The sequence below is a fragment of the Toxotes jaculatrix genome, chromosome 11 (assembly GCF_017976425.1).
Source record: "Toxotes jaculatrix isolate fToxJac2 chromosome 11, fToxJac2.pri, whole genome shotgun sequence".
Classification (NCBI taxonomy): Eukaryota; Metazoa; Chordata; class Actinopteri; family Toxotidae; genus Toxotes; species Toxotes jaculatrix.
The window spans coordinates 12246318-12263540 of record NC_054404.1 but is presented as its reverse complement, the minus strand read 5'-3'; the positions used below and the strand labels follow the sequence as shown (position 1 = coordinate 12263540).

At 41.5% G+C, this 17223-nt stretch overlaps 2 protein-coding genes across 2 annotated transcripts; one reads left to right on the top strand and one right to left on the bottom strand.

Annotated features, from left to right (window-relative positions):
* Positions 1–11212: 11212 nt before the first annotated feature.
* On the bottom strand, positions 11213–14465 carry avpi1 (arginine vasopressin induced 1). The gene is made up of 3 exons (XM_041050647.1): positions 14307–14465; positions 12725–13088; positions 11213–12615 (listed from the first exon to the last, which is right to left on the bottom strand). The coding sequence occupies exons 2-3, from the start codon at positions 13072–13074 to the stop codon at positions 12348–12350; spliced, it is 618 nt and encodes a 205-aa protein (XP_040906581.1). The 5' UTR covers positions 13075–13088; positions 14307–14465; the 3' UTR covers positions 11213–12347.
* A 258-nt stretch (positions 14466–14723) lies between these two features.
* marveld1 (MARVEL domain containing 1) lies at positions 14724–17015 on the top strand. The gene has a single exon (XM_041050680.1). It carries the CDS (start codon positions 15536–15538, stop codon positions 16031–16033), a length of 498 nt encoding a protein of 165 aa, XP_040906614.1. The 5' UTR covers positions 14724–15535; the 3' UTR covers positions 16034–17015.
* Positions 17016–17223: the final 208 nt, after the last annotated feature.

Here is a 17223-nt window from a genome sequence, read left to right as displayed (position 1 = left end):
GAGATACTAAAATATCCACCACATGTGATTTACAGTAAACTGGTGGCTTCTCCACTGCATCCGTCTCTCTAACCTCTCGGCCTGACGTTGCCGTCTCCAGTGCGGAACCAGACTGAATAATTGAACAGTGTACAGAAGATTCATGAAAAGTTTGGCTGCCAGAGCGCCCCGGGGGCCAGATGCTGAACACAAATCTCCAGAAACTGTGAGAGAAAGCAACAAACTCATCCATATTTACTGTCTTGACACTTTGCCGGGAGGGAGAGGGTTGTGTGATTCTATGCCTGCATGAACATACAGGTGATCCAAACTAAACTAAACTAGGCTGTGGTTGCTTTTGAGAGTTTAAGTTCCAATTCTACACTGAAACTGAGAGCCATCGCAATAAACCTCTGTCAAGTCATTCAAAAATGGTTTAAAGCACGTACTATGAAGAGTAAAACGTTTGTCACTTAATATGAAAAATAAGACATTTCCATCATGAGACTCAGCAAAGTCTAAGACTGCGGCCACACAAGTCAGGCTTTAAAATCTGCACAGCACATGACATCTTCTCCTCACAGCCTTGATTCAGATTGGAAAAATCCCTTTAACTGAAGGTGCCCTAGATTTAACTTTTTTGCCACATGAAGCAGCATCACTTTGGACCCCCTGCTGCATCAGTCTACTTCCATCATTCAAATAAATAATAGGGGGTCTTTTTCACGCAGAGCAAATGTTGGTGTGAACGTGGCAGAGGGAGGTACATCAGAAAACATAACACAGAGAATCTTTTATCGACAGCTGCGGTCAAAAAGGCAAATGGAAAAAGGTTTGCAAAGAAAATCAATCTCAGCTTTATTCTTGTTGTTTGCATCGCTGAGAAATTAAAAAGAAATGCTGTGATTATGAGAGAGGGATTGAGGGAGAGAGTGAAAGTAAATTTGTGAACGGTGGGAAAAAGAAAAGGAGGGGACAGCATGTAGAGCAAGACAAGGCAAACATCTTGCCACCCATTTGCTAATATGTTCTGTTCTCCTCCTTCAGCCCCTCTCACTCCTCCCCTCTGTTTATACCCCACTCTACTCTGCCCCACGATCAAAGTTCGCCCCCTGAGTCTAATCCACAGCCACACAGGCCCAGGATGAGCCACACACACACACACACACACGCACGCACGCATGCACACACACACACACACAGCATGAAAACCAAATCAACACACTGAGCTTCTTCTAAAGATTCACAAGGTTAAATAAAGCACAGTCAGAATGCTAAATCACACACATGCGCAAATGTGTGGTACAGTTGTATCTTTCAGTGTAATTCGAGCAGATCTGGTGTGCAATGCCAAGGTAATGCGAAGGTGTCATGGCAGAGATTTAAGAGAAGGAGGGAGAGACAGAGAGCGAGAGAGAGGGGGGAGTGAGAGTGGTGACACAGTTATTTGATATCCTGACTTTGAATTTGAAAGTGTGTCACCACACAGACACACTGTTACTATAGTACTTATAAAACCAGCTGCCTGCCAAAGTTTATGGTGTTTAAAAAAAAAAAAAACATGCATGTGAATATTCCTCGGTCTGTGACATTGTAAAATATCCTTGAAAGGTCACAGTGGTTGTGTTTTTCCATGCAGTGAGAGAGTAACGTTTCTTTAATAAAAAAAAAAAGCAGTGACCCGCCAGTGGGACAACTTTAAAATCTAGAAGAGAGCCCAGAGTTTCCAGAGACACCAAATGTGTCAGGCTGAATGTTATGATTTTTCAGCTTTAACTGAAACACATACTTATGCACTTAATCATCATTCATTGCTTGGCATTAAATACACATAACAGTGAAGGCTGACATGGCAGGCACAATAATTACAATGAAACTGCTCCTCAAGGTCTGCAGAGTGCAAACATGTGGTGCGACTCCAATTGAAGGGTAGATCAACCGATTTTAAAAAAAACGGTAGAAAATGTGATTGAAGTGAGTGAAAAACATGTTTATATATAGGAATAATATACACACAAGTGGTAAAAGGACAAATTGAAACAAATGAGGATGATCTTTCATTAGTTTATTACAATAAACAAAAAAATTCTCAAGGTACTAATGTATAAGTTGACAGTAAAGGTCATGCACACACACTCAGTTGCACCATGATGCATTCAGGTGTTGATGCGAGATGGAAATAGAAAGTGAAGAATCATAGATAAAGATCTGAAATGTCCAGCTTCTGCCCCTCTGAGTACTACATGCACAAATGGAAACTTGAACAAATATATTGAAAAAAAAATAAGCCTATATATTGACAGTTCCAAGATCGCAATTTCTTATATAAAAAATGTATTAGCACTGTTACAAAACATCCAGCTTAAGATTCAGTTCAAATGGACATGTCAATGAACTTGACAGCCTGTTTCGATTTGAGGGGCATTTCCACTCATCTAACAAGGCTGTGAAGCTGCACCAGACAAAAAAGATTTGGGAACCACTGCTTTAAATAATTTATTTGAATTGCACGCCAGTGTTGACAGATATTTCTAAAATTTTTAACATGGAGGCCTGTGAGAGTATTCAGTGTCGCTCAGCCCAAGGACAAAACTGTCTGCTGACTGGCACTGAACATGGTACATTTGACTCACGCAAACACAAATTCACTGACTCACCCCTGCACTCTGTTTTTTAATCACATTATATTTTTCTTAACTTTGTTTCAGGTGAAGAGCACAAAGTCCACTCACTTCATTCCATTTTCTTTTCTTTTTTGTGAAATGATGTGTGAAAATCAGCAATTACAAAGTCCTGAGTTGCTATTAACCAATCAATGCAACATGTAATTTCTGTAATTGTGTGCTGCTCATCAGCCGCCCACTTGTTACTGTGTGAAAGAGGCCATCAGTCGAACACTTTCATGTTTTGCAGGGCAATTGAAAAACATTCAGTAAGCATCACAAAAGCTTCACTTTGTAGGTTTGACAGACTGAATTAAAATGTGATTGGATTTTTTGAACATCTCTGAAATGGGGGGAATCTGATTACTTTTCAGAAGCAAAAGACATTCTGGTGCTGCTTGGCGTGAGGAGGGAGCACAGTTATTGCCTGAGTTGGTCTGAACACAACAAATAGCCTTTTTCGCAATGAACTCAAATAAATGCTGCAAACCTTTTCAGGGCTAAAGTCAATAGAGATGACAGACGCTGATAATTGCTTGTGGTGAAAATGTGCTAACCTTGAAAGCACCGTGAGATGACGGCCTCCCCCCACCTCTTCAGTCCTCATCTCACACTGTCCTGATATCTGAGTCTAATATTGATGCAGCTCACTAAGACCTACAGAATGATAAAGTAATAGTCATAATTAATGCAAGGATCCATTAGGGCCATCTTAAGGTGTCATAACACATCATGACAGTCCAGAGACCTGATGCGTTAAACTGGGTCGCACCAAAGGTGAAGCAGATTGAACTGGGACATGACTCACTGTCTTTCCGACTGATTTTCTAAATGACAAGCCTTTGCTCGAACTCCTGTGGATCTGAATGCTGAGGGAAAAAAACCAACAGCTGACACGCTGACTGTCTAACAAGGCTGCTCAGTTCAGTTCCTGCCCTCGTCTGTCAGTAATTTATTAAACTGACCACTTTTTTCTCCTCATAACACATCACACCACTCACAACCAATTACCAATCTCCTGTACAATATGTGACCTTCTGCAAAAGCCATTTTTGGCACCAGCCACGCACTTGTCTTCTACATCGCGTCTCAAACAAATTCTGTCTCTCTCAAAGTGTCACTGCCTGCGGGGAACTGTGTTCAGACATATTTTTTCATCTGTAGCGTTTGAATTAGCCCCTTTGAAGAGAGTAATGTGAATGCAAAGTGACGGGGAGGGGGACATCTCTAAAGGTGCAGGGTTTTATCTGCCACACACGTTCTTTGTGTCCTCACATCGGATCAGGGAGGCTAAGAGGGCTCCAGGGGTCTTTTTCCATTAAGGAGCTCATTCGTTTTAGCCCTCCGTCACGTCCTCCCTGGAAGCTACAGACCGACTTCAAAGGTGTTGGTGGTAACAGTCTTAACAGGGTTCTTTTCTTGGGCCTCCATCCTTTCAAGTGCTGGCTTAGCATGTCATACAAAACACACACACACACACACACAATTATGAAATTAGTGGAAAGTCTGTTTGTGACAAGCAGAACAGTCACTAATATTAGCCACCTGCATGTGACAACAATATTAAAAGTCTACAGCCATGTTAGCAGCTCCGTGAGGCTGCATATAGGTGCAGTGGAGCTAAATGTTAACATTGGTATGCTAACATGCTCACAATGATAAGAGTCATATGATGATGTTAAGCACATCAACCATCTTAGTTTAGCACATTCATTAGCGTGCTGACATTTGCTAAGCAGCACAAAACACAAATTACAGCTGAGGCTGATGGAAATTTGATGAGTTTTTCAGATATCACAAATGTGAACCTTGTGGTGCCACTAGAGGAAAAGTGAGGGGAACGCTGGGATCCAGTCATCAGGATTCATCATCTGGGGACCATGAATGTCTATAAAAACGCTGATGACAAGTCATCCAGCAGCTGTTGAGGTATTTCAGTCCAGACCAACAGACCATGTGGCTAGCATGGCTTCATACCACAAACACACGTTTTGAGCAATGTTTTCCTGCTATAAATTTATGCACCTTGTTAGAATCACAGCCTGCAGGTTAGTAGTGCAGCAGTAACAAGGCAGAGAATGAGGAGTGACCATCATAAATCCCTTGAAAGCGCATACAAAGCCTAACCAATCCTTCCCTTTCTCATTTCGTTTTCCTCTGAGTCTTTTCATTTAATTTGTTTGTTTGTTTGTTTATTTTCCCTTTTTTTATATAGTCCCAGACTTGCTTATGTGTTAGTTTTGTCCCTGTAAATACGCGCTTTCAGTGGCACATCTATGAGCTGGGGTATACTACAGAGGGATTATGAGATGACAATTATGTCATTAGGCTTTGTTCTTTTTGGATTTTTCTCTCTCTTTAATGTTTGTCCCTGTCTAATGTACTTGTGACTTTCATCTTTTGGTATGGGGAGTTTTAAAATGTGGGCAAGACATAAATATCTGTACTGGTTCGATGTCTGATGGTGTATGCACTGGGAATGGAAACACTTTAGGGGATGAAGGGGAATAAATAAAAAACAAAATCCTCTGAGGAACTGTTCTTTATGTACTTCATTCTTTTTCCATGTAAAAAAAAAAAAAGAATTACAACACAAAGCAATGAAAATGAGCCATCCCCCTATATCACTTGGGTCTGTCAGTAAGCACTTTGAGTTTCAACTATTCAGCACCACTTTCCCCTCTGAAAAAGACCTAAATCATCACACTCACTAAAGCACTGCAGAGATGTTTTTGAACTCATAAAAGTTCATGTTTATGTCTGGGGGAATTTGTGTCACTTTGTACTTGGGTCTGCATGCAAGCAGTCACATATGTGTGAGTACGTTTTGTGTATTCAGTGTTACAAAAAGTGTCCCTCCATCCCTGAGGTTCTGTGGCCATGACAGATTCTGTGAAATTCAAAAAGGTCAATGAACAAGCTGCTGTCCTGCTGTGTTCTGTTATATGCTGAACAGATATCATGCTCTTCTACAGGAGAGAGCAAAGCTTAAGGGAGGCTCAAATCTCTTACGTAGCATAAGGGCGTTAGCAGCATGATTTCAAGTCTGTGCACCCATGCATGTTGCTGCATGCGTGCAAGCAAAGGCACCGATTCTGCGAACATGGATGTGTGATATGTGAGCAAGTGTGCATGCCACTTTCTTCATTAACTCAAGGTTATTCTGAAGTCTGCTTTGAACTGAATTATTCACATGCGCTTTCCCTCTTATTTCCAACCCAGTGGTACATGTTAATGTGAAATTAGTCCCACTTTACCCTGCTGATCTTTATGTGCACATGCTGTTATTACATATCACAGTGAACCAACTCGATGGGATATGAGAGCAGAGCTTTCTCCTGGTGTTGTTTGAAAGAATTTGCACTGATTGTGCTGCTTCAGCAATGTGATGCTACATTGGCAGTGTTTGCACACACGCTGTGATGTGTGTTAACTGTGCACTTCTTCATGGTAGAAATTACCACAAAAACAAACAACAGGAAATGTCATGTACATTACAGCAAAACAACACCAGGGACTTCCTGCACTGCACTGTGCACTGCTATTTTACTCCTATGTTTAATAAAAACAGAAAGTACTGGATGCACACAGACAAACTGACTGAGAGCACCTTCTTAAGTCTAGCTAGAACTAAAGATGATGAGGCTCAGTTACAATGTGTTTAAAGGTTTTTTCTGCCTTTTTTTTTTTTTTTGGGGGGGGTTGAGTAGTGACATCCTGACCATAAATCATACATCACTTCCCCCTTTTATGCTCCCATTCTGTATTTTCCTGTGTTAATTTTACAACAGATGAATTTCATATCAGTCATTTATATTAATGACACAACTGCTCTTTTTTTATTACTTACACCAGTTAATCAAGATTTCATTTTTGGATGCATAAAGACACATACAATGCTACTAGCATGACACCCAAATCCTGCTGTTTTACGGCAATGTGCAGTACATTTTTTTGATACATCATCAATACATAATTTGATTGATTGTGTTTGTTTTGTGTGCATTTAATGTCACAATAACACTATCATAAGCACTAACATTGATGGCCCGTGCCCAGGTAGATGTGTTAAATAATAATGCAGAATATTGTCAAAACTCTGACATACAAGAGAAAACATTTACCAAAAAATAGGGGATACTGTAGACAATTTAGCTTCCAGTTAGTTAGTTCTTTAAAAACTTGATTGAGTGGCTATGCAAAACCCCATTTGGGCTTTGGAATATTTTGAACAGAAAAACTGGTGTTGTCTGTAATCTAATATATTGATAGATATACTTTATTGATCCCATAAGGGAAATTGTTGTGTTGGAAACAACAGACTAGTACTGTGGCAAAAAGAACAATGTGTTTTCTAATGTGGGTTCACCTAAAGGACAAAGAACAACCCCCTGACACGTGACCTCACCTATTAAGGTACAAAGAGGTTGCTTTTAAAATCTCGTCCTCCCCTGCCTCTGTGAATGGTTCATGGTGCTGGTGTGGGCAATGCAACGTAATTTGATGTGATGTGAAGTTGGCTCAACGTGTTTCTCCACAGCCCAGAACAGCCCTGAAGGCAGCAAGGCATGAAGGCAGGCAGAAAGGTCTCAGATGTGGAAAGCAGTTTGACCTTGTGCATACGAATTCATACGGATTGAAGGCACCAGGGTTGGGGTCCATTTCATATCAGTGGCCACAGAGACAAGTTCAATTTTAATTTCATGCCCAGTGCTACTGCTTCAGCTTGCACATCAAGTCTTCTCAGCATAGCTTCAAGAAAATGATCTTTCTTCCACATCAGTAAAGCCGTTTTTATTTCTAAAGGTTCAATGAAGAGTTTTTGTACTCGAGTCCCTGTAAACTGAGTAAACTGAAAAGGTGCTGGCCCGAGCTCAGCAGGACGCTCTTGTGAAATGATGTTTGATGTTCTGCGTTCATCTCAAAGGAGGGGGGGGGGGGGGGCAGGGAGGCAGTGCCATACCCGCGTTTTGAGACTGCAGTAGCAAGCGAGAGCCTGAGCCGTACAGTACTGAGAATAAGAACAAAGGCACACAATGACACAGGGGAAGGAATAACAATGAGTGCTGTGCCGCAGTGTTGTGTGATTCTACGGTGAACAAAGACACAAAGTGTGGCTCAGGGGTTGTGTGCACATGTGTGCGCGTGTACGTGCGTGCTTGGGATTATTATCATCAGAGCACAAGGAGCATGTACTGTATATATCATTTGACTAATTACTGTTCCGTGCTCTAATTACAATGCAGCAAGGACACATTCAACTCTCAGATCCTTGCTTGTGTAAAATCTCTATACAGCTTCCATTGTCAATCATACACAGATCCAGATACGGGGAAAAAAAAAAAGTTTGTTTCTTCTTCTCCCTGTCTTCCTTTTGAAAATCCGATCTACTCCCTGTGCTCTCCATACGGCTGTCGCTCCTGTCTTTCCTCATCCTTTGTCAGCTTTGCCTTGACTCATCCTCACTAAAATGTCTGGAAAGCAATAACAAAAAATGAGACAAGCACATTCGAAATCCGAGAATAAGTTTCTGCTGAAGCAACATCATAAAAAGTTGTTGTCCATCAAAATGACAATTACTTGGCTGATGGCGGAGACAGGCGACAGGATAAATCTAATTTATGATCACCACAAAAGAGGATTTAATCGAAATGCAAAGTAGATCCAAAGTTGATGGTCCACTGTAGTTTTTCAGTAAGGATCTGTAAAGTGGTCAGCCAGCACTCTGCACATTTTGTTCATTTAATTCTGTGCTGACCAGAGAAATGGAGCTACAGACATTTGTCACAGCAAACACCATGAAAGGTCCCAGTGGCTGGCACAGTTCTAAGCACAACGTAATTAATGCATAGTATGTTTCTGGACAGACCAGCTAATGAATGGACAGCAAAGATGCATACATCTTTCTGCACAAACACTGGGAATAAGACTTTTTAATTAAGTGTGAACAGGTCGGAATATGCAAGTATTTTGTATGGTTTACTTTTTTCCCACTTTGGTACAAAATGGCCATTTTTCACCATAAAGTACTGGACTGTACAATGAGTGCCAGGAATTCATATCTTTTATAAATTCCCCAAAACACAGAAAAGCCTTTTTCTGTCATTTTTCATTAACTACTAAATTGTGGAAACATTAAGATGTTAATTTATATGCACATAACTTAGAAAACTGCTACGATGTGCATGTCGCCTAAAAGGCAACAATACACCTCAAAGGAATCTCATAATAGCTACAAGTACAGAAATCAGCATGATTAGATTTTTTTTCTGCAACTCCCTTATAATTTAACCCAGATTTAGATGCTAGTTTATCTCAAATTGTATCAATGCAAAGTTTTCATTTAAGACCAGTTCAGGGTTCCCTGTGATGTGTAGGCAGACTGATCCCCTCTGACAAAACCAGTGGTTAAGCAAGTATTCAGATTCTTTACTCAAATAAAATTTCTTTTCAGTAAAAGTAAAAATATTCCATAACAAGTAGAGGCCTTGCTTTCTAAATACTTCTCCAGTAAGTAAACATAAATGTAGTCAATATTCAGAAAAATGGTCCCTGTGACTGATGTATTATTAGACTGATCTGACTGTCATCTGTTAATGTTAATGTGTGAGCAGCATTTTACTGTTACAGCTGGGTGAGGTGAGATTAGTTTTATCTATATTCTATACAGTTTGGAAGTCCAGTGGTTCTCAGACAAGAGGTTGGGTCCCTCCAAAGGGTTGCAAGATAAATTTGAATGGTCATGAGATGATTAGTGGGAAAGAAAGAATGTTTTTTTTGTGAAATAATTATTTAATTTTTTTGATTTTTTTTTTTTATTGTTTTCATAGGAAACCAGCTAAAAGTATAGAGAAGAAATCACTCTGGGTGAACTGATAACAACTCTTAGAAATGCGACAAAGGACACTAAATAGACACTGCTGTTTGTATCAGTGCATTGTAAGCATATCATATGTTTTGTTTAATGTAAAATCTTAATTTGGTAAAGTAAAAGTACCCCTGAGTAAATGTACTTAGTTACATTCTGCCACAGACCATAATGGTGAAGAATGGGCTGAGCCCCAAGGCAAACCACTAAATCCAGCTGCAGCTATATTATTGCTGGATCATCCTTCCACATCTCATCCATAGTCATAAGATTTATGGAGTGAATGAACAGTCGAGAGAACCTACTGTATATAGGCACTAAAATGAGGTTTTCTGTGCAATGAGCTTACTTTAACACAACAAGGTGAGAAGCTCAGCAAACTGAGGATTACCTCTGAGTCAATCTGCTGCTTTCACTGTATTGATGGAGTCAGGAGAGGTTTCAGGCACTCTGTAAAGCTGCCCTGCAGATGCCTCAGTTTGCAGTTGCACCAGCCAGGCACAACTGAGGAGATCCAGGATACGCAGACAGGATTTTATCTTCGAGAAGACCTGTCAGCCCCTTGGCACCACCCAAGAGAAGCTTAAAGAAACTGATGAAGAAGAGGCCATCTGGTGGATGCAGGGCACTGAGAGTCCAAATATCCAAGTTTAAATGTCATCTGGAAGATAAACTCCTTCCTCAGCAGTTACTGGCTTCTTATCGACCTAACTGGAAAGTAAGAAACTGAATGGAGTGATGAATGAAGCAAGACTTATATTGCAAGTACAGATCAGTCATCATTTTTAGAGCCTTGTTAAAATAAAACAAAACAAAACAGCTTCTGTCACTGAAGTGGACCAACTGCACATCCATTCATTCTAATATATTACTCTGTTATGGAGATGAAAACGTTACAGCTCATTAGCCATCAATACATATTCATGTGGTGATTTGGTAGACCTGGCAGAAAAGACAAGTTAAACAGGGATCAGTAAGATTATGTATTTGTCTGCTAAAATGAGTCTGCCCTTTAAGCTTGCGATAACACATTCTATAACTTCAAAGTTTTCTGTGGGGACGTTACGTGCCATGCATGACAAGTATGATTTCTTTACTGATTCAGTGTAGCAGTTTGCTCTTCCAAAACAAAACCTTTTGTGCCATCTAGTGCCCACAAGTCAGCATACATGATGGGCCTAATTAATAGGCATGACCACTGGAGGGTAGCAATACAGCTCTATGGGCTGGTCCAGGGCAGTCCTCTCTCTTTTCTTACAAAGTGTAATTTCTTAGTGCATGTTTATGTAGGAAGCAACACATACAGTATATATGTGGAGAGCTTCAAAGTTTTAGGCTAATAATAGTAATCAAAATTCGATTTAAACAGTCATTTATATCATCAGAGCTGATGGAAATGCATGGAGAGAGAAAGGACATGAAATGTTCTTCTGCATCATCATCATCACTCAAAGCTGCTAAAGAGGCGCCCTTGAGCAAGGCACTTAACACCCAACTGGTCCAGTAGAGCTTCACAGTGGTTAACAGTGGCAGACTGTGGAGCGCAAGCTGCAGCTTCTGGGTGTGAATGTGTGCAAACTATGAGTATATGATGTGAAGAAACCATGAAAATAAATATGACAAACAACTGATGATCTCATTTTAAATTAACACTGCGTTGTTATGACCATTTAAAGAAAAACAAGAACACAGACAACAAATATAAAGACTCACTTCTTTATTACTGTAAATCTAAAAACGACACATCAAACAGAATTATCAAAAATCTTCATCAAGTTTCCAGCAATCTGATGAGGTAAAGTGTTTCATAAGCACAGTGGGTTTTCACACTGTTACCATGTACATTTTACAACAACAGTCTAATTTCAAGTTCTTCTTTCCCTTGAACAGGGAGGGTAATTTTGACCATGGCCTTTAGGTTTGGTTTTGTGGCAGAATTGAACAACTGATGCTTTCACAAAAAGGAAAACCAGTGACTGAGGCCCAGGTACAGGTGTCAATCAGAAAGCTTGAGCCAGCGTCCCTAAACGTCCAGTAGTGTGTATGTTCGGCCATGTATCGCTACATCTCATGACAACTAACACAGCTCATGCTGCACTCTTACCCATTAACAGTGTTGTGTAATGTACCACATACATAACCGAGTACAAAGTTTCACTTATTTCAAATTTAACACTTAGTGTGAATTCATCTCACTCATGTATGTCTACATATATGGCTTTGTGTATGGTACAGTACAGGGATACATCTATGTACAAGTACAGTATGTATCCACAGTGTGGCCATATATTATAATATCAGCACTAATAAATGCAAGGTCAGATGAAAATGGGACCATTTTTAAAATAAGTTATTTACAGTACTTCATAATTACCAACTTGTTCACTTCTTGATTTACACCACTGAACAAAAAACACCACTTAAAAATCACATCATTGTCCATAATTAGAAGAATGCATGGCTAGTGTGAGTGGTAGGATGAATTTAAGAAAGCACATAAGGCAGTGTTTGAGAGCAGCAACCACAGTATAAAGTAGTGAGAGTTCATGTTGCTAACATTATTTAGGTGATGTCTTTTTGCAACAAGTAACAGTGTCAGTGTACCGCCGTCTGATCTGTGCCATTTAAAGGCCAGGTTTTATGGCATTATGAGAAACTCTTCTCTCTCTCTTCTTTCCACCTGCAATACAGTTTCACTGCTGTATTGTGTCCATGTTGCTGTTCCCCCCAAAGTTAATTCAACCTCACTCCAGCATCTGAACACATCAGGACAGTATTCAGGTGAGACAAACAGGTTGTTAAATGCTGGTTAACACTCAGACATACAGGCCAGTCAGTCAGTGGAGTATTCGGTGGAGGTATCTCTCTGGGTCACTCTCTCCTCCTCTCCTCAGTCCTGAGCTGACTCTGACTGGTCTCTCGGACATCCCTACATGGCTGTGGCTCTCAGTTAGTACGACTGTGGCCCCTGTGCCTCTTCCTGTTGCCCCTACAGTGTGTTGTACAGGGTGTTGGTGTGGCTCTGGACTGCTGTGAGCTCCTGCCTCAGAATGATTCTCCTCTCCTGCATCCCTCCCCTGGCTGCTTGGCGAGCTCTCCCCAATCCTGAACAACAATGATGGTTTTGTTAATATAGAAAGAAAATGTTTAAATGTTTATAATGTTGCATATTATGAATGTGTATGAAACCTGTTCAGGTCAGCAATGTTTCTACCTGAGGTGATTGAAGGCACGTAGCCAGTGTGACCCCAGAGCATCTCTCCCATTGGTCCTCAGCCCTCTCCGGTGACTTCGGGCCCTCAGTCCAATCAAGGCCTGAGCCAGTTCAGCCTCATCTCCATGGCCCCAAACCAGCTGGGCCCTCTGCTCTGCATCCTGGTCCCCTGCTGCCCTGAACAGTCTCTGGAGCTGCCACAGATTCACACTGCTGAAAATGTTCCCTGAGCCGGCCTTCCTACTCCTCCTCTCAGCCAGCCGCCACAGCGAGGAAGGGCCCACAACCACGGAGGAAGGAGAGGGGGCGGGTCCAGTATCCATCTGGAGAAAGACGGGAAAAGGCGGCATACAACGGCTTCACTCTGTGGAGGAAGCATAAGTTTCAGCTCATTATGATGGGTTTGCAAATTTAATTGAATTGATGCTTTACACTTATTATTGACATTTTTTTAACAAAAAGAAAAACAACAACAGGACACAACATACAGTATAAAGTCCAGCACAGACGGACTGCGTCACAGCGCCTATGGACACCTGTCCCAATGAAACACTGCCAGTCCGCTGCAAGTCTTCTGCTCTGATTCTTTAATCCTACTTTAAGAAGTGAGTGATGAGCTGTGTTTTAAAGCCCTTTAAACTGCAGATGGTAACTTTAACTCCCTATTTTCACATATGCTTTTAAGTGGAACACGAACAGACGGGTATTAGTGACCAAGGTCACGACTGTATGTGTTTCAGCAGCCTCTCCACTGAAACCATTATGTTTTGGTCGGATAAAAATAATCTGAAGTCCTCTTAGTAGCTTTCTTCAGAGCTTCCAACAGTACATCATCCCACAGATGGAGTTTGTGCAGACGTGAATATCCTCTGATGAAGACCAGGAGTTAAGATCATTTAGTCAAACCTGCTATTTCCAGGTAAAGAATGAAGTTAGGCTTCCCCGGAAGTCCAAATCTCTTACTTTCCTCATTACACATTAACTATTTATTCCCAGATGTTCAGTAAAGACTGTGATAGATCCCACTTAAACCTATTTTTCTTTTCTTAATACATTAATCCAGGAATATGAAGAAAAACGATACAATACATCACAATCAGCTTATGTGCAGGAATTAACACTTTAATTTACACAGCTCTTAAACAGCAAGTGGGTTATTTAAGGACATCTGCGATTTTTTTTATAGACTATCATAATTATGGGGTGCAGGTCTCAACACAGACATATTTACAGACGTCTTTGTTTGCATTAGAAGCAGGTTAATATTGACCAAGCGTCAAGGGCTTCTTCAGTTTCCCTCCCACCGGTGTGTTGACAGTCTTTTTTTTTTTTTTTTGCGGTTTGAATAACAAACTGTCGCAGCTCACTGATGCAACGAACATCTTGCAAAACAAAAAAAGGAGAAGTAGAAATCATCTTTGAATAGTCGTAGTTTACCCACATCAGCTAAAATACGATGCACTCACTGGAAAAACTCACTGGATTGGTTACTTTGTACTGGGTTTCATTACGTTGTGGGTGAAAGGCAAGCAAATAAGAATCCCGTGAGAGTCATGTGAAACAGGAGAGGACAACTGCTTACCCGAGGATGAACCGATGTATCCAGCGCACCTTGCTCCTATCGCATCGCTGCTCCTTTTCCAATAAGAATAAGAATAATAACTGTCTATGGCTGTAGCTGAAATGAAGTGCAGAACGTTTACCCAGCCTCACCTGCAGTCAATTTCTGTCCTTGAGCCCACTGTCGATTAAAAAAAAAAAAAAAAAAAAAAAAAAAAAAAAAAAAAAAAAAATCAGGGTCATAGAATGACCAATGAGCATAGAGATATCTGCTGTTCCCTCCCGTCGGGGTTGGGAAAGAGGTTTATTTCGACCAATCACGGGTCTGGGGGAGGGGACGGAATGGGGGTTGGGGAGATGTGGTGGTGGTGGTGGTGGTTGGCACCGCCTCCTGGCCACGTAGGGTGTGTGTGCGCTGAAATCCATTGACGTCAATGAGCCTGGCTGGTACTCGAAGCGTCTGTCAATTATGCGAGAAGAGAAGTAACATGTGAGCATCCTGCGCCGAAACACGCAAACAAGATGACGCATGGGCCCCTGAACATCATTCCTATAAGAACAGGCCTAATATTATTATGGATCAGGCTTACAGCGTTTCTTTGTTGTGTTATATTTCCAGTCCAGTGGGAAAAACAGGGGGAAATGTTATGATTCTGGCTTAAATTGAAGGAAAAAAATGCCGTCTACATGACATGTGGCAGCAAGAAGTCTGAAAACAATCAAATGCAAGTTTTGTTTTGCCCATATCTTTGTCTTGCTGGCTCTGCACACTGTTACGTTTCGCCATGCTTGAGTTTCATGAAGCCTCCTTAAACCACTTCCATCAGAAAAGACAGAAAGATGGAAGATCACACACCGTAGGGGAAACAACACCCTTGGGAAATACAGCAAAGGAGCGGACACGGATGAATCCAGCAGTCCAGAAGAGGAGGAGCAGGCTTTGGGTTACAGGCCGCCCCCTCTCTATCACCCAGCCCCCCAGCACAGATTCAACAGAGGAAACGGAAAAGACGAAACATACAAGAAGGTTTTTCATTTCAAAACCCCGGGGCTGTGGAAAGAACAGAGAGTTCATTCTTTGTATCCAAACTTGTCCACTTTTGGCTTCGTTGTTAGACCACAAAGCCGCTCTTCCAACCCGTTATTTCCACTTTTTGTCCCCCCCATCTTTTCCCCAGCTGTTTGCAGCTGGCAGAAAGCACCCGCCCTGTTCGGGAAAAAGGGACCGAGAGTGACCGGAGGAGGAGAGAGATGCCACCCCAACCTCCCCAGCCGCAGGTGAGGAAGAATATCCTGAAGTTCCTCAAGAGTTTTTTGGGAATAGTCCGGATCCTGCAGATTGTGTTCGGAGCCGGACTGTGGGTCACCATCGCCGCCAACAAATACGAAGGGCCCATCCACTTCGTCCTCCTCGTCGCTGTCCTCTTCTGGCTCCTCACCCTCGCCCTTTTCTTCCTCACCCTTCTGGATAAGCAGGACCTCGTCCCGCTGCTGGGAGGGGAGCGCTGGTTGTCCACCAACCTGGCGCACGACTTGGCCGCCGCCGTGCTCTATCTGCCGGCCATAGGTGTCATGATCTTCAAGACGGATCGCAACTCCTATTGCAACCTGGAGCTGTACAAGCACTTCTGCCCGTACAAGGTCTACCTGACGGCCTCCGTGTTCGCCTGCCTGTGCTGCCTATCGTACATCCTGTCGGTTATTTATGGAGTGTGCAGGAAGTGTCGGGGCGAGCAAACGGTCATCTGATGAGACTGAAGAGGGGTGATGGCAACCAGGAGCGAGGGAGGACGAATATGGGGTCCATGAGTTTAGGGGTGGGGTGGTGGGGGTATCCACAGCAAGATGAGGAATAGTTAACTTCACTGTAATTTAACTCAACAGCTTCTCTAATCGCAGGTTAATCTCTTTTTTTGTCTCCCCATGCCAAACATTCCAGGCTTGGTGATGAGGCAGAATCATCCAAAAATCCCCCTGTGGCTTTAAAGTCAGTGTTTTTAAAGGTTGCTGACATGAAAACATCCCAGCAGCCTCTGGTGCAGAGCCTTACAGCTGGATGGGAGTCTGACTGGAAGTGTGTGTTAGGAGGTATTGTATTAAGTATTGCATTTCTTTATCAAGGCACAAGTGGCAAATGTTTGTCTCCTAGTTGTGGTTAAGGCCATGTCTCCATCTCTTAAGATTATTATTTTTATTTTCCAGTAATTTAATGTCATTGTCCCTTATAAAGAATCATTACAATGTTCCTGTAGGGACTAATTATAGTGGGTAAGCAGTAAGTTTACCACACAATGCCTTAACATATGTCTTTTTTTGTGTTGTTACTACGTAACTGTCCATCTTAAAACCTCTCATAGGATTAGTACAGTTGTTTTCACAAGGGATTATTTTCATTATCTTTTTAAAGTATATATTTTTATGTGTTTACATGTTTTTGTATGACAGCAAAGTATACTGAACAGTTACTGGAACGTGATGGACTAAAAACACTTGCAGATTTTTGTTTTTGACCAGCTCTGTTTTTGTTTTGTCTGACTCACACATTGCATACAGTTTTATCAGTGGCTTCTGTCAGAATGCTGTGTACTCAACAAGGTTGTGACAACAACAACCCAACAATATGGATGCGATTGGTTCTACAATGTGTATGCTGAACAAAAAATATTCCCTAAGTGTCCTTCATGTAAAGCTAAAGAGCAAAAAGAGCAAGAATAAAGACCAGTAATTGAGAGCCAGTGAGATGTTTCTTTGGTGATAAACATGTGTTCACTCATGGAAGCGTTTAGAGGAGCCGCTTTGAGGGAAAATGTTCGTAAAAATGCTTTGTTAATTTAGTTTGAGTATTCTGAGTTAAATTTAGAGAAGGAGCCGGGCTGAGTGGACAAATTGTGCTTTTGGTGGCTTTTTCCAAATGAAACACAGATTTAGAGAGAGACTAG

Excerpts from the sequence above, each read along its gene's own strand:
- avpi1 (XM_041050647.1), bottom strand. The coding sequence starts at position 13,074 with ATGCCGCCTTTTCCCGTCTTTCTCCAGATGGATACTGGACCCGCCCCC. Across the intron at positions 12,616-12,724 it reads CGTGCCTTCAATCACCTCAG|GATTGGGGAGAGCTCGCCAA; the intron begins GTAGAAACATTG and ends ATTGTTGTTCAG.
- marveld1 (XM_041050680.1), top strand. The coding sequence starts at position 15,536 with ATGCCACCCCAACCTCCCCAGCCGCAGGTGAGGAAGAATATCCTGAAG.